We start from the raw sequence: 25,881 nt of genomic DNA, 5'->3' as shown, positions 1-25,881 counted from the left end.
CAGTTAAATATGCAGACCTGAGGAGAGTTGGGCCGAATGGATGGTGGTATACAATGTGGCTACACACTTCTCTTTGCTTGTATTGTTTGTTTTCTGATTTCTGATCAAAATGTTCTTCACGAAATGGTTTAAAAGTAAGAATTGGTTATGGTCACTTTTCTCTTTTTCCTATCCATTCCATTCTTACAGAGGAGAGCTACCTTTTCTTCCTCGAGGTACTGCGTGTCGAACTCCAGGGAGTAGAACTCGATGGGGAAGGAGCAGGGGTTTCTCACTGTGACCTCTGCTTCAACCTCAGTGTTGAGAGACAGACAAGGCCCCAGCTCCAGCTCCGACTGGGAGAACTCCAGCCGTGGCTCCTCACCTTGCCCCTGAACTCTGATGAACACCTGCTTGGAGCTCTCAGCCACATGGACCGCTAGCTGCCTGTTGTAGGCAAGCTGCAAAGACACGGACAGTAGCTCATCAACCATGTAATGCCATGATACTCTGATATGTATCGTGGCCGAATCCGTTAAGCTCCTTACCCCATCAGCAGGGCTGAACTTTATCTGGACGTTGACTCGTTCACCAGGGGACAGCAGGCCAGAACTGGGGATCGCCTTAAACACCTCTTGAGGAGGTTGATGCTCCTGAGAGACCTTTTTACGCTGAGCAAGAATCAGAAACAGGTTTATTGCTAAGCAGGTTAACTCATAGAAGGAATTGTCCTTGGTGTATAGGGTGCATACATAAACACAGTCAAAGAAGATAGATTGTAAGAAATAAAACTATTAGTGGTAAGCCTTGAAGAAATAAGAGGTAGCTTTGTGTACATTGTACATTGTACTGTTGGCCATGAGGGTTGTTGTTGGCCATGAGGGTTGTGCAATAGGTCGCCATTGTCAGTATGTACGTGTGTGTATTGTGTTTGTTCAAACGGTGTATGACTGATGATATGTGTATGTCTCTTAATGTCCACTATGTTTGTATATGTACATGGATGCACTGCAGGACGGAGTCCAGAACAAATTTCCTTACGGGGACAATAAAGTATATCGTATCGTATCGTATCGTACAGAACTTGGAGGGTTGGCTAGGACTTCACTTAACTCAAGTGAACAAGATACTGTTTGCATTGTGTGCATTAATGTAATGGAATGTAATAAAGAAACTGATAGGGTGAGGCACGTGCCACACGATGCAACTATTTCTCAGTACTATCTCAGTAAGATGGTAGTTTAGTTTTCCTAAATATAAAGATCTTAGATGCCATAAGGAATTGGAATGATGTTGCGATTGTGATATGATTTACAACATTGGAAGAATTTATTATTTTTGGCGTCATTAGTGGAATCATCTTTAAGAAAAATGTTTAAATGATCATGGTGTGATTTTATTTAAGAGGATCCCTACTCAAACAAATATATTTAGTTAAGCCTGTAGAATTAGATTTGTAGGATATCAAAACAAGATGTAGCTTCACAATACTACAATTTGTAAATATGTATTTTAACACATATTTGGCACCCTGCAGCTTGGATATTGCACATTTCAAATTGAAATGTTGATGAATTGTGCAGCCCTAGATGCCATGTACAGTAGTAGTAGTTACCTGAAAATGAAAATACAAAACAAGTTGTAAAAGTTGATTGAATTTTCCATAAATTGACAAATGTCGTACCTTTTTGAGAGGCGTCCCCTCCTCAGCTATGGTCCAGCAGCAGGGCACGGACTCATGATTACACAGCTGTATTGTCTTCATCTGATGAGGAGGACAATAACAAGAAACTCAGCACAGCGTATGTTTTCAGACAGAACTGATATGCAGGTAATACATGGCCTTCATGTTGCTTGAGCAAAAACAAACGCATCTTAGTTTTTAGTCTTTTTTTAATGTCTTTTGAAAGAAAATTGCTCTGAAGTCATTAGAGAACGCAAATATCTGTGTAAAAAAAACACCATAAAATATAAGGTTTCAAAAAATGTATTCATTTTTAATACAATGTCAGAATTTAAAACCATATACATTCCAGTTTGTTTATATCATTAAAATGAGGGGGGGGAAAAACACAACAATGAATTACTTTCTGTAAACAAAATGCTTTTTTTTCACAGTCTGGGATATGTCAGCGATAAGCATTGATTTTGATGCATGTTTCGTTTTTGTGCAGGAAAAAACATGTATCCCAGCATGCATTACCAGTAGATTAGACAGGTGTTATTCCCTCCTCCCTGGCATCAGTAAAACATGTCTCTCTCGCCTCCAGCCCTTCTAAAGGATTGTTGCTAGGATTGTAACTCAAACCAGGAGATACGACCGTATTACACCGAGCCTCGCCTCCTTGCAATGGCTACCTGTTTCTTTTAGTATCAATTTAAAATGGTATTGCTTACTTACAACGCCCAGAGAGGCCTTGCTCCGAGCTATTTCTTAAACCTTTATTGCCTTAAGTCCCGGGCAGGACACAGATACTTTTCTGTCAGGGCTCCTGGACTTTGGAACGACCTGCCTAAGGAGATCAGGGCTGCAAATCCACTTGTTTAAGAATACTGTATAAATTAAGTTATTATTATTATTATTATTAGATAAATAGATTAAAAGCCTGATGCAACATAATGCATGATTTTATTATGTTATGTTCATGGGATAAAGGTTTTTCAATTAGGATATCTTTGTAATATACAGTAGGGTCTAGTGTAGTTTTTAAACGATGTGTAATCGCCACCCATTTGAAGCACTTCAATGCTTGAGCTTTATAACAGAACTGCTCAAATATGATAACCTTGACCTGATCAGACCACAAGATGGCCCCACTGTGAGGCAGTAGAGAAACGTCTCTCATTATGCCAGTTATTTGTGTACCATGCAAACACTCAGCAGTGTTCAGCACCTGTGCATCCTATATAGGGGAATTGGAACCGGGACACATTCCCTCTTTGGAGGTTGGCCTCTATTGCAACTGCAGAAGTCATAAATAGTTATCAGCTTTAACCTGCATCTGTCAGCTGATTTGTATAAACAATGAATGAAGTAAGCACCAAAGATAAATCCCCTTACAACCAAAAGCTCTTCACTGAGGCAGAGGAGCATTCTTTTACAAAATTGAAGTTAATTGATGACATCTGTCCTTATGAATTCATAGAAGAATAGACCAATCACTATTACCGATGTTGGCGCCTATCTGGTGTTCGGAGTTAGTGCCTACACCTGTCTGCAATTTAAAAATGTTGAATATTTAGAGGCTCATCTCAAGTTTACAAATGGGTGAGTACAGAACCTTAAGATCTACAGACCCAAAGACAACTATACAATTATCCAAACAGAAGGTACATAGCTAATGTTATGCTAACTGAATGCTAATAAGGCGTTGGCTTATCATGCACAATTAATCTACCTTTACTATTTATGTATACTGCGATATTTCATGTTTTAAATCGTATTGCCTGTGTAGTGGTTAGTGTGACTTTAGTTTATAAATCCTTCTCAGCAGTCAGCAGATCGCTGCCATTCAACACATTTGGAATGTATTGCTGATGTTACGTTTGTTATGTTCATTGGTTTATGGATTGGCTGTTACAGCAAACAACACAATAGTGCTAATCGATGCGTATGCTGCTATCCTCCATGTTTATATCACAAAGTACTATAAAATGGGCAGTAGTCTGTATTACCTGACACATGTTACACTGCATAGTGTCAAACTGCAGTGTATCCGTGGAAACAGTGATAGCCGGCACAGTGACCAGTGCAGACAGACGCACCTGCACCACTGGGCCTCTTGTGACCTGTAAAACCAAACAAAGTCATCTGAGAAGAAAGATTATGGTGTTGCTGATAAACCACTTTTCAGAAATGGCACAGCAATAATGACATGATTTGTGCACGTCTTTTTATGCCCAGGTGTACCTGTATTGGCATGACAACTTGTGTGTCCCCCGTCTTCAGGTTGGATCCTTGGGGGTCAAATTTGACTGCTAAAGTCTGTGTCTCTCCGCAGGGCAGGTTTTTCACTCTTTTCAGTTCTGTGCTGAATCCTTTGAAGAAGCAAAATTTGAGGAATTACTTTAGAGAAATTCAAAAACAAAAAAGCCAATTTAAAACAACAATTTAAAACAGAAGACAGGCACAATATAGAGTTGTGTAGAGATGACTTCTTTTCGTAGGCCGCCCCGGAAGCATAAACAAAGGGTTCTTTCCACAAAAAGCGAAGGGAATTTTCCAATGAACTTTTGAAAATTGCCAAAAATAAGCTTTGAGGTGAAATGAATTTGCCAGGGGGTAAATAGCAAATGTAATGCTAACAACAAACAATATTTCAGATTTCAGAAGTCTCATTTAGTCTCTTAGCAACCTCCGTTTTTCTGAGGAACATTCAGGAGTGGGGCATTTACTGAGTTGACCTCAGACCTAGTTTCAGGCATCGTACCAAAAACAATTTCATAAAACAGATGACTTTAAGATAAAGGAACCAGAAGTGTTAAAATGCTAACTCACCACTCCAATGCCCTTTGAGACATTTTATTTAGTTCCATCAATTATTCATTACATTTGATTCCACTATCACTTCAAGACAAGAGATAATCCGCTCATCTCATCTCATAAAATAAGATAAGATAAGATGGTACTTTATTGATCCCAATTTGGGATTGTTTTGTGTTACAGCAGCATAAAATGTAAACACACAGGACTTCTTAATCCTTTTATTATTTTATTTTGTTGGCTTTTTTTGTTCTACTGTCCTCAAATGTGTCCTCTTTCTTCCCTTCCTTCCCTTCCTGTGATTTTATGGTTTTACTCACTTTATTCTGTCTTCCCCCCCCCTCCCCCCATCTCCTTCACTTTCTTTTTTTCTGTTGTTTTTGTACTGGTACTGTAGCCTATTTATCTCAATACTCGCACACTCTCCAACTGTCTTTACACTTACACTTCTTCTCACAGTTTTCTTGCTCCATTTTTCTTTTGAATCCTGAGTTATGTCATAAAAAAGACACAAGGCTGAAGCACTCAAAGTGCCACAGCATGTTATAGTGAGTAAAGAGTTGTGTTACAGTACCTGAGCCAGCTAGAGGTTTTTCATTGAGATGGAAGGACACAGCCACTGCTCCAGTATTGGTCACATTCACAGTGTGACTGAGGACTTGGCCGAGAATTACATAACCAAAATCCAAAACATACTCTGGAAGAGGAAACCTGGGGGATGGAAAAAGGAAGAAGTGAAGACATAAAAAACACGATACAATCTTTATTTTTACTTTACTTAAGTAATAAATGCAGGAATTGTACTTGTTACAGAGTAATTCTACACTGGTATCACTACTTTTACTTAGGTAAAGGATCTGAGTAATATTTTGAATAATAACTGTCCATGCACTCTGTGACATTCATCAAGTTGCACAAGCACCAGATAAAAAACAAAACATGCCCAGGGAGATATTGCTCATTAACCCAAAGTCTTTCAAATTCTACAACACAGTTCTTGGTTCAATCCAGTGAGTCGACCATCTGTTCGATCTCTCTGTGTGTGTGTGTGTGTGTGTGTGTGTGTGTGTGTGTGTGTGTGTGTGTGTGTGTGTGTGTGTGTGTGTGTGTGTGTGTGTGTGTGTGTGTGTGTGTGTGTGTGTGTGTGTGTGTGTGTGTGTGTGTGTGTGTGTGTGTGTGTGTGTGTGTGTGAACTTACTGACTAAGTTTGTGCCACTTGGAGGAGCCTTTCGAGTCTCTGCGCTCCTGCAGGCTTCCGGTCACAGCGAGAGCATTCTGTTTGACCAGCGCTCTCTCAATCTCCATGTGAAGCAGCCCTTCATACTGGAGGCAGCGGACAAAGGAGAGAAAAGCGAGGGGGGGAGAGAGAAGGAGGGGTACATAAACACTCAAAAGTTACAAAAACTTATTGAAGGCTTATATAAGCATTAAACAGCCCAGTCTCATCAGAGAGAACAATAACTCAAGGTTCCTCCAAATCTATTTTCCTGAGACAGAGCCCAATTTAAATCGCACCACACATAGAGAACAGAATCAAATCTGGATGCTATTCAATTTCTACTGGAATAAATTGACAATTTGAATATCCCTTGTCGTGATTCCAAGCTAAATAGAGTGGTGCAGGAATGAGTCCTATAACTGGGACATTTGTAAGCAATTAACCCCTTCCAGTTTCCTCATCTCAGCACTGATGTAGTAGCGCTTCCATTCCATTTCCTTTCCACAATGAATGAATATATATTTTGAGCATGAACGTTGATTACAATGGCATGCAGGACATCTTTAGGAAAAACACTACATGTGATAAGGGCAACTTATTTTAATGAATAGATCCCAATGAATCGTCCCATATTGATTAAGTACAAATGGAGCATTATCTTATAAGGGATTTACAAAGGTTATTTTGGATATCTCTCTTTATCACTCCATGAATCAGTCAAAATCTATAAAAAAAAGAATAAAATGTTAAATAAATTAGGGCCTGAATTGTATACTGTATGAACAAACCCCTCATTAAAAACATATAGATAGAATATAGATAGGAATGAATGAAACTTAGAAATGGTTATTTCTTGTTTGGAATATGATGATATTTTTGGGGAGATGAAGGCTATAATCAAATCAAATCAAATCAGGTTTTATTTATAAAGCACATTTAAAAGCGATTTTTGGTCGAGCCAAAGTGCTGTACATGTAATAAAAACACATTACTACAATCACAATAAACGACAATAAATTACAACAGATATATATAAAAAACAAAATAAAAATAAAAACACAAGGAAAAGTCAGGAGTCGTGCTCCGCTCTAACTAGAAAGCCAGAGAGAAGAAGTGTGTTTTTAGTTTTGATTTAAAAACCCCTAGGGTCTGGGCCGATCTCACATGGAGGGGCAGAGTGTTCCAGAGCCTAGGGCCAGCTGCTGCGAAGGCTCGGTGCCCTCGGGTTTTGAGCCTGGTCTTGGGCACTACCAGCAGCAGCTGGTCAGCAGACCTTAAAGCTCTGGCTGGGGTGTAGCGCTGGAGCAGTTCAGCTATATAGGCCGGAGCCAGCCCATTTAGTGCTTTAAAAACAAATAAAAGGATTTTAAAATCAATTCTGAACCGAACTGGAAGCCAGTAGTGAGGCCAGAATAGGGGTGATGTGGTCGCGCTTTTTGTGGCCAGTCAGCAAATGTGCAGCTGCGTTTTGGACTAGCTGCAGGCGTTTAATTGAGGCCTGGTCCATACCCACATACAGAGCATTGCAATAGTCCAGTCTCGAGGTTACAAAGGCGTAATGTACAGATATGTATTGTAAAACGTCATACATTTTAACTTAGGGGTAACCCCCAGTTAGGGATGGGTATCGTTTGAAATGTATCGATTCTGGTTCTGCTTATCGATTCCGGTTCTTATCGATTCCCCGTTTCGATTCCAAAATTGTAAAAGAAAGAGGTCAAACATTTAGATAACAAAAATATCTTTATTCTTTTAAGCTTTAACTGAAATTTTTACAAATAAAAAATATACATGCAATACAAATGTATTGCACAATAGCTGTGCTTTATTTTAACTGAAAGCTATTAACAGGCATTACACTGTGCCTTGTCTTTTTCTTTTTTAGTGTAGTGGAGCCTCACTTTAGAGCGTTTACCGCGATCCATCTTTGGTGTTATGAAGTGACTGAGCTCGTGAACTGTCTACGGGAGGGCGGGGGAGCCTCGCTGCGGGGCAACTGTGGACCTCTGTCGCCTGTCAGCGCAACTTACATGATGCCGTTTTAAAAAATTAAGGGCGGTACCGAGCCGGCCGTCAACGGCCCGCTGACGACCCGCTGACGACCCGCTGACGACCGCCCATTCTGTGATTCTCCAGAACACACAGATGGCCAGTCCGCCTACCCTGTATTCCACCGGGTCACCGCGGCGCAGGCAGACCCGGTGGAATACAGGGTCTACCGCGTTTAGGAACCGTTAAGCAGAACCAAAATTGTGTATTTTGTATGGGTACCCGGTACCCGGAATTTTCTTATCGGTTCTCATCTGGAACCGAGTTTCGGTTCCCAACCCTACCCCCAGTTGATCACTTGCACTAAGTAAAGTGTTTTTTGTTATACACTTTATTTTATTTGATCTTGAATATACGGATAAGAGCGTTAACTTATTCGGTGAATTTAGATGAAAGTGTCCAGGATGTGGTTGAGGCAACACACAAATCCATGAGTAGACACTGAGTGGATAAGCTTCACAACAGCTATCTCTATTGTTATGCAACGGTTCTTGTTTACTCCCCAGGAAATCAATACACAGATAAGAAGCAGGTAAGGCCTTTCAGAATATTAATCACAGCTGTGATGTAGTGGCACTGCCATACCCACATGGATACAAAATACATTTGGAGCATGTATGTTTACTACAATGGCATGAATAGCCTTTTAAGGGAAAACACTACAGGTCATTATTGAAAAAGATTCAAGTAATAGATCACCATGAAACCTCCCAAAATAATAATGTATTGTGTGTCAACAGGTATTCTTTTTAAATACACGTTAGCCTACACGTTATGCTTAAATAACAATGAGGCATTACCTTTAAGTGTGTGCTTCTTTGCATACATTTCCAAAACAGAAATGAGAACAATGGAGTCTGAATATTGCCTTAAATCACTCCATAATTAACAGTCCCTACATCATTGAGAAAATACAGTGATTAGAAGAATTTTGCCAATGAATTCACGAAAGAAAGGATATATCATGAACAGGCCTTTGGAATTTCGATGTATACAAAAACGGAATTTGGATGATGTAATTGCTACTCAAGTGGGTATTTCTGGTATGAGAAAACTGTCTTTTTGGATATGTATTCAAATTCCATACATTTTGCAAGACACTACGGCTGAATAGGGTGAATACATATTAACTTTATTTTACTCCAGGAGAGGATTTCTCTTGTATTCTTTTCTGAAATGTTATGTTTAAATATGCTAATGATGCATTATCTAATTACACATTAAATTAAGTAAAGTAAATTAAGGAGAAATGTTATAATAGATTGCTTTTACTCTCTCTAGAATCCCTAATTTCTCTTGTACTACAACAAGACATTGAAACATTACACACTACATAAAGTATGCTTACTAGTAACCTACATGACGTTTCATTGCATAAAATGTTTATCTTAGTCACTGACTGTGGGGGTGCAGTTGGCCTCGGTCGGTGCTCCTCCACCAGCGGTCATAAGCTCCTCTTTGACTCTGTCGGCCTCCACCGCTGCTCCGGCCTGCTGCACCACATCACGGTAGCACTCCTCTGCTGCAAGGGAATCACAGCACCACAACAATTACACCAGTTATATGTCTCAATATTTGTTGGTATGGAGACATGCTTTTCAGGAATACTGTGGGAGCCACAGTGGCTTCACCTGACACCATCATTTCATTTGGGCAATTATAATATACAGTTAAGCACAATACATCAGTAAGTCTACAGAGTGGTGCAGCGATGAGGTCTTTTTGTAGGCCCACCAGGAAGTACTACCTCAACCAAAAGCTATGGGGTTTTTCAATGTGATTTTGGAGTATTGAAAAAATAAGATCTGTGGCAAACACACATTTATGACACTTGAATGTTTTGCTCAGCAGGATAATCTCCACATATTAACACCACTTCTAAAAGGTTTGAAGTGCAAAAGCAACAGCCGTAAGTAAAAAGCTAAACATAGACGTACTACTCCATGGTGGCATGGCTGTGCATCACCACCGTTAAGCTAAAGGCAGCTAATGTTCGTCGTGATGATGTCTATTCATCTAAATCATTCGGGAAAATCTCTCTTCAGCTTGTGTTAACAACAGACCTTAGGCATCTAACCAAAGACACCCCTTGATTGTTTAGGCATTGGAACTGGAAGTTGTGAAATGCTAACTCATTTCCATGTTTTAGGATTCCTTCCTGCACTACTCTATCGCAGGTACAGTATAGCTTTTTTTTTGTTAAGCATAGTTATAGATTTTGAAAACAGTTGTTAAATATTCATCTTGTTGGCTAGTTACGAAGAGATATGATCATGTCTGTGTGTATGAGGTCATGTTCATGCATACACAGGTTTCTTGGAAGATTCAGTGTGATCCTTGGGAACACCCCCTCTCCGGTCAGCCTGATGTCCTGCGGCGGGAGGAAGGCCACCTGCAGCTGGAGCCGCTTCTCAAACACCTCGGGGACACCAGGGAGGTACAGCACACGCAGACATTGCTCTACACCGGCATCAACGTAACCCTGTAGCACCAAAACACACGCAGGGAATAGTACAAATGAAAAATAAGCCTTTTATGTAATAAATGCATTTCTTATTGTTGAAATGAAGCTCAGCGCAAGTTTAATCAAGCAGACGGCCTACGTTATTTATTCTCTATCTCATTCCTGCAGCTGTCTCTAATAGGCTTATCAAAGGCGTCCACTCTTTTGATTAAAGAGGACATACTGTACAGTATTATGGTAATTCCCAAGTTCATATTTGTATTTTGTGCCTCTACTGTGACATCTTTAATGTACAAAAAGTCCTTTCTTTTTCTCATACTGCCTGTGCTGCAGCACCTCTTTTCACCCTCTGTCTGAAACCAGAGCCCAGTCTGCTCTGATTGGTTACCTGGCCGGATCTGCTGTGATTGGTTAACTGCTTGGAGATGTGTCGGAAATGTCCCACCAACAAACAATGTGTCTGAAGCGCGAGGGTTAAATAGTGATATCATTATTTTACGGAAGTAAACAAAGGAGTCCAATGGAGACGTTTCAGACAGGGGGGGGGGGGGGAGTGTGTGGGAGAGAAACTCCCTCTGGAGGGAACTTTGGGATTGTAGCCTTTGCAGACCATTTACATGCACAAAGACATATCTAACATACTACAGGTAAGGGAGAACCCCGAAAGCATTATAGGGTTTATTTGAACAATTACATTTTGCAACGATCTCTGACAGCCAATCATCCTATACCGTCAGACTTCCAATCTGATCTCCTCTCTTTGCACACCTTTCATTTCAGACGTATAGATGCGGCCCTCTTACGACCATTCCACCCCCAGTGCCAAGATTAAGCTCATTAGAAGTCCACTCCTGATCTTCAGCAACCTCTTCCTTAATACCCAGGGGGGGGGGGGGAGGGTTCTTATTCTATTTAAGGCTGCACCTCCCCCTCAAGATATATGATATCATGGTGGGGTCTAATCCCCAAAGACTATTCACATTTCCATCGTCTTGTGCACATGAAACATTTCTCTGCTGCTTAACGGTTTCTGTATCCTGGGGGGTACAGTCATTTGACAGGCTGTGCCCACGTGTAAAATGGGTGTAATACCAGTGTAATTATAGTGTATTTGTATCATGGGTATATTATTGGTGAAGTATACAGGTGCAATAATAGTGTATCATAGGTATAATAAGGGTGTAATACAGGTATAAAAATGGTGTCACGGGTGTAATCCAGGTGCAATAGGGGTGTATTCTATATGTTATATGGGTGTAATCAAAGTGTTATATGGTTGTAATGTAGAAAATAGCAATCAATTAATGTTCCCAAATACTTATATGTGATTTGTCCCTTAAGGGTTGAAAGAGCCCAAAGATGAACTCACCTCAGTGGGGGTGACCATGGGTTGCCCTGGTCTCACTTCCTGTCCGTTCTCAGTTTGCTCCTCTACCTGGGCCTTCTTCTGTCCTGCCTCCTCACCTGCCTCCTCATCCTCCCTTTTGGGGTATATGATGTTAAATGTGAAGCCCATCCTGCCAGTGTTCCTCAGGGTCACCTCCGCCTCCCCTTCGTGATCAAACAGCTGGAGAATAAAACACTGCTTTTTAAACTGTCAGCACTTTTATTCTCATTGAAAAGAATGTGAATCAGCTTTATGCTAAGCAGAAGGATTTGGTCAAACCATGCCCCCTAGTGTCTTTAAGGCTGTGTATAGAGGTGACAGTGCAGAAAAAACATAAAAGTTTTCTAAAGAAGCATGCAAGATGATGGCCTCAGTTTGAACTCTGCGGTTCATGATAATAATTATCATGACAATATATTAATAAAGAAGATTAACAGAAGATAAGGAGAACAATGGAATGTGTATTTAAAGCGTTACAAGTGAAAGAAAGTAAGACACAGAGAGATGACAAGAAAAGCGATTTCAAAGAGTGTCACTTGGGCATGCATGAAGGGGAGTTGTTTCAGTATTTGATTTATATCAACGAATCTAATTGACTACAAGAGAAGAACACAGGGCAAAAGGGATGGAGAGAGACAACAATAGAGAAAAGAAAGCAGGAGAAATAATAGTGCTGAAGGAACAGGAAGGTCAGTGAGATGTTCTGCTGAATCGCTCATTTCAACTAAATCAAAAATCAATATGTCCTTGTTTTGAATATCAATGATAACCGGTCCCAACGGCTTGCATACTTAAAGAGGGATTGGGAGCACAAAAGACCAAAGTGGGAAAAACTAAGCAGTGACATTCAGATTTAATGTGATCCCTCTCACCTTCTTTTGTCTAGTGAGTGAAATAAACCTTTACATAACCTTTTATAAACGTCTTTATACAATGTGCATCCTAATGATCCTTATACACCCTCAGCATTAGATTATCTGATAATAAAAAGTAATGGGAAAGAAATGACATCCTAGTGAAAACACTAACAGTAAGCAAAAGCTAATGATCATGAAACAAACTATAAATGCAGCAAACACATCTTCATCTGCAATTACTAACACATCTGTCATTGTACCCCCAGGCTTGTCATTTTGAAAATGTTGGAATGCATCACTAGCCAAAGATTTGTCATTAGATTTGTATGAAGTATAATGTGTCACACACGGGTGAGCAAACAGATGGCCAAAGAAGAACAAGGATAAGAAAGGCAGGGTGACAGTACAACAAGATAATGTAGCTTAAAACAAAGGAGAGTTTCACATCATGGCCACTATCCTAGCGTTAAAGGGGCCCTGCTCATTTTCAGGTTCATATTTGGATTTGTGCCTCTACTGCAACATTTCATATACTTTCATTTATTTCCCACATAAAGCCTTTCACAGTTACCACTGGTATTCTGTGTACCACCCTCTGTCTGAAACAAAATCCCAGTCTGCTCTGATTGGTTAGCTGGCCCGCTCCGTTATGATTGGTCAACAGCTTAAAGATGTCCCGCCCCTTAACACTGTACAATGTGTTGGAGAACTCTCCAATAGAAACAAGAGTTTGTATGGGTTAGGGTCATCTGAATAAAAGTACTTTAGCGTTGGATAAAGTCTAGATTCATTTTTGTGTCACAGCAGTTTCATTTGGAACATTAGCAAAGACAAATGTTTAATGCTACTGACTAGGAAACAGATGTTTAACACAACAGTCACTGAAGATAATGGTCCAATTCCAAGATGAATCGTACACCCTCATACTATAACTGTGATGAACTCGCCTATGAAACTATGCTTTCTGCTGGAAAAAGAACATTGTTTTGTAAAAATGAAATCCGGTTTTTAAAAACTCTTTGTGTCAAATCTGATGTTAATGAGCTACTTGTTCCTCTCCACACTAGTTGGTTTGGAATGGCACTTAATGTAGGGGTTGGCTTGGCATTGGGCCAATATGTTCAAGAACCTTTAACTGGGATTAAACCAAAAAATGACATTGACTACCATTGTTATTTGTTTGATTGTTGGAGCTGGTAAGGATAAAGAACTGAGAATAAATAGTCTAGATAATGGAGAACTGTGCAGGATACATACCTGCAGACCAAAATCAATATGTGTAGAGTCAAGGCTGTAGCTGATCACTGAAGCTTCTCCTCTGAGTTTCACTTCATACGTTGGCCCATCCTCCACATGGCAGCGTGCCACAACCTCTCTGCTGACATTTTCGTGGCCGTAAAAAGAGAAAACGACCTGCTGCTGTTCCCCAGGTTGCAGATGACCGTATATCGGCAAGATATCGAACACCTACAGACACAAAAACGTAAAAAAGTGGAACTTACGAGATAAAAGATTCTGCCAATAGTGACCCTCCCCAAAAAGGGAAAGTTAGTTTTTTTGGGACTTGTTCCTATACACTCTATTGTCATGAGTTACGAGAGCAAGAGGTCTGTTTTCTGATTTTTTTAAGTGTTAAAACATAAGCTGTGTTTTGGTGCTGGACTATGTCTTGGCCTGGTTCAGGCACTTTTAGCAAGCATGTTATAAATGAGGAAAATATCATGATGACTGCTTTAGACTTGGATGAGATTCTCAACATTGTATTATATCAAACTATAACGAGAGTAGAAAGATATTCTGCAAGCTGACAATAGAGGGAGAAATCTTCACATGGAGGTTTCTAATGCAAGATATGCCAGTGGTAGAATACCATTTTTAACTAGTTAAAGTAACAATACAAACATTTAAAAATACTCTGTTACATGTAATAATCATGCATTCAAAAATATTGCTTGAGTAAAATTTAAATTGTTTTCAAAATATACCTAAAGTCCCAAGTATAGAAATTCTTGTTATGCATAATGGCCCATTTCAGAATAGATTAGTCGATTATGGTTACTGATGCATTAATGCGTGTCAAAGAGGGTTAAATGCAAGGCTCGCATTAATGACTTGATATACTGCTGCTAGATATATTAACTTATGATTACTGTATATTTGTCAATGTTTATTTATATTTGATTTTTTACTTTGTATTAGCTGAATATCTGAATCTGTAAAGAAACTAAAGCTGTTTAAGAAATGTAATGAAGTAAATATTATGATATTGGCTTCGGAAATGTAGAGAAGTAGTAGTATGAAGTAGCATAAAATGAAAATACTCAAGTAAAGTACCTCAACATTTTACTTAATTACAATATTTGAGTAAATGTACCTAATTACATTACACCACTGGTATTTACATGTTTTCTCCCTCGACAGAGACGAGCATAGAGAAAGGGAATGACTAGCCACCGGCTCTGACCATCCCCTGACAACTGAAAATCTCAGGAGAACCATTATTTGTTTACCCATGAGCATTTGCCTACCTCTTCCACACCCACAGGGCGCTGTTTGCAGCTCTCTTCATCTGCAGCAGGCCTGTGGCTGAGGGGAACTGAAGAGGCACGAGAACGCGTCCTAGAGGAACTCCTCCCTTCTCCAGTCGGATTTTCTGGATTTCTCTGCTCCTTCTCTTTCTCCACCATCTCTGTGTCCCTGTGAAGGCAAAATAATAATAAAACACCCATGAAGTATACCTGAGTTTGTATTTTCCCCACAACGACAGTTAGGCTACGTAAACAGACATCCAATGGATAACAAACAGGGGAAACCAATTATAAGAGTCAATACAAATATATGAAACTGTCTTCAAGAGAATTGAAAGCCTCAAGAATACTATGAGGTAGTAGAGTAACACATATGCAACCAACACCAAATTACATAAGCATTTATTGTTTATATGTGCACAATTGCCTCGCTCTATGTTCTACTGTATTTCTATCCTGTTTTCTTTCTTCAGCACATTGGTCATTTTTCATTGGAAGTATCCGAGGTTTCTGTTTTGCATGGCAATATGACTGTTATATGGCGTAATTACTGTTAGAGATGTCTCGTTATACATATTATTCAAATGTTTAGGTTCATATTTGTCATTTGTGCCTCTACTGCGACATGTTTAATGTTCAAAAATGTATTTTATTTTTCTCATACTGCCTGTGCTGCAGCACCTCTTTTCACCCTCTGTCTGAAACCAGAGCCCAGTCTGCTCTGATCAGTGAGCGGGCCGGCTCTCTTGTTATAGAGTGCCACAGTGACGCGTCCTAAAACCTGGAAGTAAGCTGCGCATGGGTTCCTTCGACAAAAAAGCAATGCAATTTCTCCATAGGATTTTGGAAAATAGCTGGAAATAAGGTCTGTGGTTGAAACACATTTAAGAGACGGATCACGTTTTGTTCAGTCGGATAATCTCCACATGTCTACCCTACTTTTATAATGTTCTAATCATAAATCTAATGGATAGATTTATGATCGATAGATTACTTCCGGGTTTTAGGACGCGTGCGTCACTGTGGCACTCTATTGGTCAACCGCTTAGAGATGTCCCGCCCCGTAGCCTATCAAGTACAATGTGTTGGAGCGCTAGCCAATAGAAGCATGAGTGTTACATAATGATGTCACCACAGTATATTACGTAAGTAAACAAAGCCTTTGTAGACCATTTACATAAACAAAAGCATATATATCACACTACAGGAAAGGGAAGTACTATTAAATATATCCTGTTATTATAAAAAATGACGTGTAATAATAGAGTATGATATAAAAGACATACCAGAAATTCTAACACTGCCACTGGTCTCTTTGAGTTGGTATTGTGTAGTCGGCTAAAGAGGCTTTTGGAATAGTTATTTTTAGGAACTTGTGCTCATCAAGAGTTAGTATAATAAAGGGCTAAAATACCTTATAGAAGTTCATATTTCTTTAAAAAATAAAGATGTGTTTGTGTCCCTGGCAAAAAAGGAAATAAATAACATAAAATAAACAGAAGACATTGGCATCAGTAGCATATATACATAATATATATAGCTACACTCCTCAGAACTCTGACACTTATTTTCTCTCTCTGTTCTACCCTCCCCTTCCCTGTGGGATCAGACTGGGGGCATCCATCAAGTTAATTAAACAGAGTGTTCTATATTTAAGAGGAATTTGAATAGGCAAGCAGCAGGAAACAGGTCAGGATAGATTGCAGTGAAGTGCTGAATAAACATGGAAGAGAATGAAAGAGATTTAGTGAGTGAAGTCATCTTAAAGCAGGGCTGGACAAGGTCTAAATTAAATCACCCAAGACTGGTTATGTATATAGCCATAGTGTGTGTTTTGTGTGTGTTAGCTTCAGGGTGTGTATACTTTACATGTTAGGCAGCATTCAAGTCTGACACATTAGTTATTTAGTTCCCAAGAATGCCACAGTTCTGATGTGTCAGCTTGTAATGAGTGGATAGTAGTGATTTAGCCAGCAGGGGGCACTGTTGTATGGTGAGTGTGTGTTGAATGCGTGTTTAAGGGACAAGCTGGCCTGATGTGTGGCCTTGGGGAAATCACAAATGAGTATTATCCAGCTATGTAAGACGAGGGCGAACAAATACTGTGGGTCAATGTATTCAAAAATAGTTTGCATTTTTAGTGGATGAGAGTTTCTACGAGTCTACAAAAAACGAAAAAACGAAAAAAAGAGAGTGTTTGAAAGCCACTGGTGCGGACAGAGGAACAGATGGTGAGACAGCAGTTGATGACTTTGCAAGGCAGCAGCTCAAAACAGAAATAGCGCTCTCTGACTTTCCCCTTTCTCTCTTCCTTCTATTCTTTTCTTCATGGGGGGGTGTGACTGTGTTTGACGGCTTTCCTGTCCTCAGTGTCACTAAAGATCTGAACAACAAAAACGACTGAATCACAAACACTGTACTTCCAGCCCACTAGTAGAGACAAATGGCTTCTGAGGTTGCTGTCAGACAGCGTGTGTGTGTGTGTGTGTGTGTGTGTGTGTGTGTGTGTGTGTGTGTGTGTGTGTGTGTGTGTGTGTGTGTGTGTGTGTGTGTGTGTGTGTGCGTGTGCGTGTGCGTGCGCGTGCGTGTGCGTGTGCGTGTGCGTGTGCGTGTGCGTGTGTGTGTGTGTGTGTGTGTGTGTGTGTGTGTGTGAGACATGAGGGATCAGACTGACACCAGACCTCACATCTATTTTCTTTTTATTGATGTGTCATATGTGTATCTGAAATATCCTGCATAATAATCAATAATTCACCCTTATGGTTCATGTTGTTGCCTTTTTTTTTCTTTTTACGGGCTTCAGGAAAGGAAAGGGGTTGGGTGTATTTTCTTTTACTTTAATATTTGTTTGGTCATGTTAAAAAAAAGTACATTGTTTTACCTTTTATTCTGCTTTTGTTCCAAATGTATATGAACACAACAATATATTTCAAATGTATATCTATGTATAGGTGTTTGTTGTAATTGTATAAAGCTTTGGCAAAACTGTGTGTCATTAAGGTCATGCAAATAAAGAATTTGAATTTGAGATTAAGAGAGCGAGAGATAACCAGAAGGTCACCAGTTAACCTCCCAGGCACTGCCGAGGTGCCCTTGAGCAAGGCACCGAACCCAATACTGCATCCAGTCCATAGGCAGCCCCCTCGCTCTGACGTTTCTTCATTAATTATAATGAATGAATCCATGTATATAGGTCCTATTTGTGCTTTTGTGTGCATTTTTGGGTAAAAACAATGCACACAAAATGAATGTGTAAAAATGTGTAATAAAACAAATCAGTTTCAAGATTTGTTTTTCTTCTTCCTAAATAAACCAACAGTCTAAAGTAGTTTGACTATCTGCAACATCATAGTGCCTCTCACACATTCTAATCTTTATCTGGCCAGTTAATCCCTGTATACCTCAGTTTCCACTTCCTCTCATGCATCTGTAATTATTAGTTGTGAGTGATCAGTCTGATATAAACGGAGGCCGACAGGTACAAACACGTTGCAACGGCCACAAATATTTCCATTAGGAGAAATGCACTGCAGCTTTACAAACAATGCAAATATGAAAACGCAAATGGGCCAAACAAATGCAAATTAGGAAACATCTTCACCAACTTGACAACATGTGAAAAATGTTTACCAACTTGACGAAACGTGCACAGCGTTTAATAAAAGCGCTGCGTAAACGAAACACTGCAAATACAAAACGCTGGAAATCAAAAATGCTGCAAGAAGCTCAAAACACATTGGAACGGGGAGACTGAAAGTTCCGAAGCGCCTGTTGATGTTCGGGGATTATAAAGTTGGCCAACTGTCACTTAACCGTTACTTTTTAGTGTCCCCGTTTTTCCGTTGTGTTTTTATCTTCTTGCAGTGTTTTCTATTTGCAGCGTTTCTTTAATGCAGAGCTTGCAGTAATCGTTGCGCATGTTTTGTCAGGTTGGTGAATGTTTTCTAAATGATGCACATTGGTTGTCAAGTTGGTGAAGATGTTTCTTCAATGTGTTTTTAAGAGTTGTCAACTGTTGGCGGTTATAGTCCAGCATGAATGCAGGTAGGTACAGTGCAAATCAAAGATATAGTACGCCTAAGATTTCCAGTTTTCTTTTGACTGATACCAACTCTTCAAGACTGAGAAGTTGCAAAATTAAAATGTATTGTATCGTCTATCTATCAGTGTGATAGATGGCGAGAAAAAAAGAGTTATATTGAAGGGCTCCTAAGGGCTGTGGTGCAATTACTGATAGGGATGTAATTAGCTAAACATGGCTAGATAGTGCAGGTTTAGTGAGGGACAAAGAGAGACTTTAGAGGGAGAGTGTGCATGCAGAGTGAGGTCTCCATTTAATTAGCAGGACGGCCTATGAGACAGATTGTTAGGAGAGGTCACAAAGAAAAAGAAGAGTTTGATAAGGATTTGGTAGCCTGAAGAAGCAAAGGCAGAAGAGGTAGAGGAGTGAAAAAGGAGAGATAAATAGGCAATGTATAACCCTAAGATGAGGACAGGGAGGGGAGCAAATGGGAAGAATACCAACAGAGGAAAGAGGGGGAAGGGAATAAGGTGGAAGAGGGTGATAAATCTTGCAGAGCTCTAGCAGTTAGTTGGTTCATGGCCATGAGCATGGACACACTACTATAGTGTTCACAGTCCATTTCAAGGGAGGGGAGCCAGAGCAAAGGCCTGAGAGAAGCACAGTGGAACGTTAAGTACACAATCAGTAGATTTGTCTTCCCCAGAGAATTTATAATGGATTTGGCTTTCAATTCAGAGGTTAAATGTATAGCTACTGTACTAACTCATCGCTATGGGAAATATATGGCCGAGATCCATTCTGTGCTTGTCCCTGAATCTTGTCTGTTCAGGTTACTGCTGTTCCAAACAATGTTTTGTTCCAACAAAATAAAGTGTGTTGCACAGGAATCAAGGAGCAGTATTTCTGCTGGTTTTACAGAGTAAGGGAGCTTTAGTGCACTTTAGTCCTACAACACAATGACAGAAACAATCAAAAGGATGTATGTTCCATATTCCATTCATAAAATAAATACAAATAAATGCTGTTTCTTCTCAGCACACTGCCATGTCACCAACTGTGGACACTGTAGCGAGTTGTCGCAAATCACTTACGGCTGCTGTGCGCTCACTTGAAGTGGCAATTGGCACTGTTAGCTAGCAAGCAACATTATTGTTTGAGGTTGCAAATACTGTTTAATTAACCCACTCAAATCAAAAGTGGTATATTTTCGACACTAGTATAGTGGTACGTGTCTTAAAAGTATTAAAAAACTTTATGTATAACTTTTAAAAGTAGGCTAGCATTCCACACTCAACTTTTTGAATGTTATGAGGGCATCATCCAGGTTCTCATAGTGCACTACATTTTGCTATACTTCTTATAAAGTCGAGAAGTAGTAGCATTATGTTGTAGACTGACCCAGATTTGAGCATGGCAAGGGGTCCCTCAACATGAAGCAATGGGATTTCACCATTGGATTCCATTAGAAAAAAAAAAGTATATGACATCCAAGTCACGTGACTTCATGTCACCAATGCTAAGCTACAAGCGGACTCGTCTTTAGTGTAATGACTTATTTCAGGAGTCGAACCAAAAACTGTAAACCTCAAAAGAAGGGAACTAGAAGTTGGAACTCATTTGTAGGTTTAAGGTTTCGATCCTGCATCACTCTATTGGACTCAAAGTAGAACATGTAAGCAAGGAGTATGCAGCACGCCTCACTACTAACTTAACTTTTTTGACCTCCCTTGCTATATTCTTTCATATGGTTGTAACTTTAGAGGTGAATCATTTAAAGTGTATCAGGAGAGGAATGTGCTGTTTAAACTGATGCAAACTTCAAACTGCTATGGCCCTGTGTGGACATCTCAGTGTAAAAATACCTTATGGCATAGTGTTTCTGGTCCTCCAGGAAAGCCCAACGGTAGGACACGGGCAGCGGGGAGGAGTTGGTAATCGAGATCTCTCTACGACTCCCCGTGCAGTTAAGCACACACCCAAAGTCCACTGTGGTGGAGGAAAAGCGAAGGTTGGAGAATTGGACCTCAGCATGCAGCGCCACAATGTCCCTCTGCGGGTGTCCCCGGTAGTGTAGCTCAAGGACCTGGGGAAAGAAAAATGTCAACATTTTGTCCAAAATACATCATATCTAAGTTAAACATTTCAATGGGGAAAGTAAGTCAATCGATTTCACTTTCCTAGTTTCTTTGTTTGCTTAAACTATATGACACTGAAAATACTCTTCCAAATTCAAAACCTAACTTATTTAAAAGAATATAAGTAATACGAAAAAATGTTTTTAAAGATTTAAAAGAACTCAATCTGCAGAAACATGGTTCCCGAAAGTGCTTTACTATAATATTTGATGTTTCTGGATAAACATGACTCTGGCATGATGCATTTTACCTTCTTCACCTACTGCTGGGTCATTTGGTCTATAGTCATGAATCATATCATCGGCATATAAAACCATTATGGGATTAGATCGGTATGCTGCGGGATCCACATACCTCTAAAAAGTTGTATTTTCATAACAAAAACAGCTCAGTATTTTTGCCTTGTGACCATGCATTTTCAAGAAAGGGAGCTACGAAATGTTTCAGAAAAATGTTCTAAACCCATAGATAAACCGGAAGGCAAGCACATATAATGCCTGTGTATGACATGCCTGGGGGGGTGGCAGGTTTAGAGAGAACAAGAGTGGTCCGATGAACAACACCTGGGGTACACCGTAGTCATTTTTGCATAGAATTACCATGAGTTGCCAATGACTTCAGTGAAGATCTGTGTTGTCAGTAGAAATAAAAACATTTTAATACTGACCCAGAAATGTTTGACAAGTTTAAATAAAAATGAATGGGTAACAGTATCAAATGCAGCACTTAGATCTAAAAGAAATACAACTTAAGTGGCATCAGTTGCAAGCAGCAGGACATTCATCACACTAAGGAACGAGTCTTTTTTGTGATTTGACCAAATCAAGGCCGAAATGGCTCAAAGAGTCACTTTAGCAATGAATTGTTCAGCCAACTTGATCCAGAAATGTAGAAAAAAAGGGCAGTTTGGAAATTGGTTTAAAATCATGCAGGGAGTTAGGGTTTCAATCTTATTTTTTCAGACGAGTTTGAATGTGAAGGACTTTGAAAGCGCAAGCAGGGATTCTGATTTATTAATAACCTCAGTGAGAGTGTCAATAAATATTATGTCAAAGAATGTAAAGAATATATGAACCCAGATGAACACACAGCATTATTTAGGAATTTCGGTAACACTTTATATTAAAGTACACAAATTAACCATCAACTAGTTGTTAATTAACATGCATATTAGCAGTATATTGGCTCTTTATTAGTCATTATAAAACACTTATTAATGCCTTATTCTACATGACCATATTCTACAAGTAATAAGCCATTAGTTGAGAGTTCCTCAATAACCCTCTAATTAGTGCTTATTTGTTGCAAGTAAGGAAGTTGTACAGGTCAATTAGAGTCAAACTACTAGCTTATTGGTTATGAACAAGACTTCACTTTAAAATAGGGAACATGTTCTTAGATATAAATACCTAATTTTGAGTTATTTAGACACAATTAACACTTATAGTTTCATGTCTTGTTACATAAGAATAGATCATATTTGTTAAGTGTTATTATGGGAGAATTACTTTTCTTGTGGTACTACTGCCTTATTAGGCCCATATTGAGCAGTGCATATTAAGACCAAAACTCATGTACAACAACTTCCTTACTTGCAACAAATAAGCACTAATTAGAGGGTTATTGAGGAAAAACTCTCAAATAATGGCTTATTACTTGTAGAATATGGTCATGTAGAATAAGGCATTATGTTTTATAATGACTAATAAAGAGCCAATATACTGCTAATATGCATGTTAATGAACAGCTAGTTGATGGTTAATTTGTGTACCTTAATATAAAGTGTTACCGGAATTTCTACTGAATGAAAATGCATCACTGTTACCTCATCCATGACTTGTGACACCCGATCCCGGCAGTAAGATGGATCGAAGCATACCCACAACTCAGCCTTTCTCCCGTTACCTAAAACCATGGACTAGGAAATAAAGACAGCAGTTATATATATATATTACATTACATTACATTACATGTCACTTGTTAGACGCTTTTATCCAAAGCGACTTACTTACTCAATACTGTGGGCAATCCCCACAGGAGCAATTTGGGGTGAAGTGTCTCAGGGACACAACGACATGCTGACTGCAGTGGGGTTTGAACCTGTGACCCCCTATATATATATATACTGTAAAATAGTTTCAAGTATCACACTTTCTTTGGATTAGTTAGTAGGTATACTTATCAACACATGAGAGTGGTTCTTCAACTTAACTTTTTTGTTGTTGAGAATCTGGTCTTGCAAGCCTGATGGAAAATCATTATGTTTTCTATCTGATGACTCCTAACGCCTAAGTTCACAACGCTTTTAATAACCTTCCCATAGTTTAATGAAACAGTTACTGTAAGCCTGTAATGGGACCAAGGCTTATCAAAACATCATCCGAAACCTGCCAGGGGCTTAAACCATTTCAATGCAGATTTTACTACCATATTTAAATCAACTCTCAGAATCTGTGATCAAATTAAAACATGGGATTTATGGTAACATATAAACAGAACTTCATTAACAGTTCAACAGTTTGTTCTCATAATGAATCCACTGAGTGTGAGTCATCATAAAGGTTTAGGCAAATAACAGCAATGAATCATGAAGGAAAGCAACATTTACAGTAGAGAGTTTATGGCTAACAGTAACACAATAACCTAGACCAATACATTAGCTGAGGTTGTTATTCATGTGTCCCCACAATAGGATAAATGGACAGTTACCCATAATTCCACTGAGTTATTAGTGCCTTAAGCATGAGCATTTCAGAAGTTCCCCTTTTTAGGAAGTAATACTATTGTTGAAATTCTCATTGCCACCTGGACATCATTTAGTTTTAGACCCTTTTTAAAGCTGTAGTGGGAAACATTTGTCTACCCTCTGGAACAGTGAGAATAAATACACAAACACTGTCAAAGTGCACTTAAAATGTATGCCTGCACACATTACAGTAACGCCCCAAGGAATAGATGTCCCCGCCATAAATTACTTCTTTTTACTTTAGTCCTTTCTCTGAGTGCGACATTTCTATAAAAGGTAGATTTGTCTCAATATTATTTGAATGAACAGATTTACTATTTGTTTTTTAATGGATAATCTATAAAAGTAAAACACCTTACACTAAGGCAAAAACGTCAAATAATAATAAAAGTCAAATAATGTGCAAATATAAAACAGATTTGCAAATAAAATTCCTTAAAGGGGACCTATCATGCAAAATGCACCTTTGTACGTCTTTTATACATTAATATGTGTCCCCGGTGTGTCAGGGAACTCACCAAGTGTCAGAAAACACAACCCTCTCTCTTTTCCTCCATACCCAAAATCTCTAAAAACAGGGCTGCAACGGATCTGATACAGACTGATACAGATTTGATAGTCTGACGTCATATGGCCAACTCTCCACCAATCAGGGGAATGAGAGGTTGCCGTGGCATGGTAACAGCATGGTAACAGCATGGTAACATGACGCTCGTAACTCGGCCCCCTCCTTTGCAGGGGGGCGTGGTCAGCTGCAGCGCATGCAAAGACAGGGGTGGAGGAGAGCAAAATAGAGCGAAATGAGGCATGGCTAAAATGCATGATCTGTATTTTGAAAAAGAAAACGTATAAATATACCTTATATAGGTATGGCCCTACAATATATTATTCAAATATAGCATGATAGGTCTCCTTTAAATAAAAAAAGGAATCTCTGAATACACAAAGTAATAAGCAGACTATGAGGAATGCTTATTTAATTTCAAGTAAGTTTATATTGGTAAGCTGCAAGTTATGTGTGTATGTGCGTGTGTGTGCGTGTGCGTGTGCGTGTGCGTGTGCGTGTGCGTGTGTGTGTGTGTGTTAGCTTATGCGAAATGCTCGACACTTTTTAGCTTTATGCTGCCTATTCTACAGCTTAAGCAGCATAAATAGTCATTTGTAAAAATACATGCATTTTGATTTATTGTATCTATTTCTTTTATTTTTGTTTCATAACAGGTCTCACCGATTGGCATTTTATGGAATAAACCCAGTTTTTGTATTAAGACCTCTTGCCTCATGTCTATTAATGGAGGGAGCTACAACATTCATTTTAAAATAAACGTAATGATCACTGATTGTCTTAACGATGCCTCACAATTCCCCATTGTAGGAGCAGAACTAAACAACAGGGACTTTTCCGTAAAGAACAAATCCTTCCTCCTGTCTTTTCCTGGGGGGGGCAGAGGCATGACAGGGGTGGCGCGAGAGACCAGGAGGAAACATGGTTATTAAAAAATAAATTAAAAAAAGATAAAAATAAATAAATCATAATTTCAAAATTATTGATTCGAAAATAATATGATACAGTACAGTACTATTACGTCTGGGTCTCTGTGTTTCATTAAAGCTCAGCTCTGTGTGTGTGTGGAACGAGCCATTTTGTGAGCGTGCGCGAGCGAGAGAGAGAGAGCGCACCGGTACCGGAGATCGTTGTTGTTAGCTGCTGGTGCTAGCGAGCTACGCTAACGGATATAAGGAGTTTTTTCAACAACAAAGTCGAGGAGAGTCCTCTCCTGTCAGACTGAGAGACTCAGTGAACTAAAGGACTCTCTGCGTGTTTAGATAGTTAATTTTAGTCAAGTTATCTCAGTGGGTCTCAAACGTTTTGGTCACGATTAATGTAAACAATTATTTCCGAGGCACACGTTTATATGATCATTATAGTTATAAAAAAGTGCACCAGATTGATGCTTTTAACCTGTTAAGCACCAAGCCTGTTTTTCATGTTTCAGGCTCGAAAATGAC

General features: G+C 39.3%; 1 protein-coding gene across 1 annotated transcript in view; it reads right to left on the bottom strand.

The window, feature by feature from the left end:
• Positions 1-25,881, bottom strand: part of hydin (HYDIN axonemal central pair apparatus protein) — a 129,932-nt gene that overhangs the window by 49,374 nt on the left and 54,677 nt on the right. Inside the window, 14 exon segments of the mRNA XM_034141588.1 lie at positions 201-440; positions 528-692; positions 1,664-1,744; positions 3,655-3,768; positions 3,890-4,017; positions 5,037-5,173; positions 5,661-5,785; positions 9,131-9,252; positions 10,038-10,212; positions 11,564-11,761; positions 13,696-13,905; positions 14,982-15,135; positions 20,853-21,073; positions 22,951-23,043. Coding sequence (XP_033997479.1) covers positions 201-440; positions 528-692; positions 1,664-1,744; positions 3,655-3,768; positions 3,890-4,017; positions 5,037-5,173; positions 5,661-5,785; positions 9,131-9,252; positions 10,038-10,212; positions 11,564-11,761; positions 13,696-13,905; positions 14,982-15,135; positions 20,853-21,073; positions 22,951-23,043 — 2,163 coding nt within the window.

This window comes from Trematomus bernacchii, unplaced genomic scaffold (assembly GCF_902827165.1).
Source record: "Trematomus bernacchii unplaced genomic scaffold, fTreBer1.1, whole genome shotgun sequence".
Lineage (NCBI taxonomy): Eukaryota > Metazoa > Chordata > Actinopteri > Perciformes > Nototheniidae > Trematomus > Trematomus bernacchii.
This window is presented reverse-complemented; position numbering and strand designations above follow the sequence as displayed.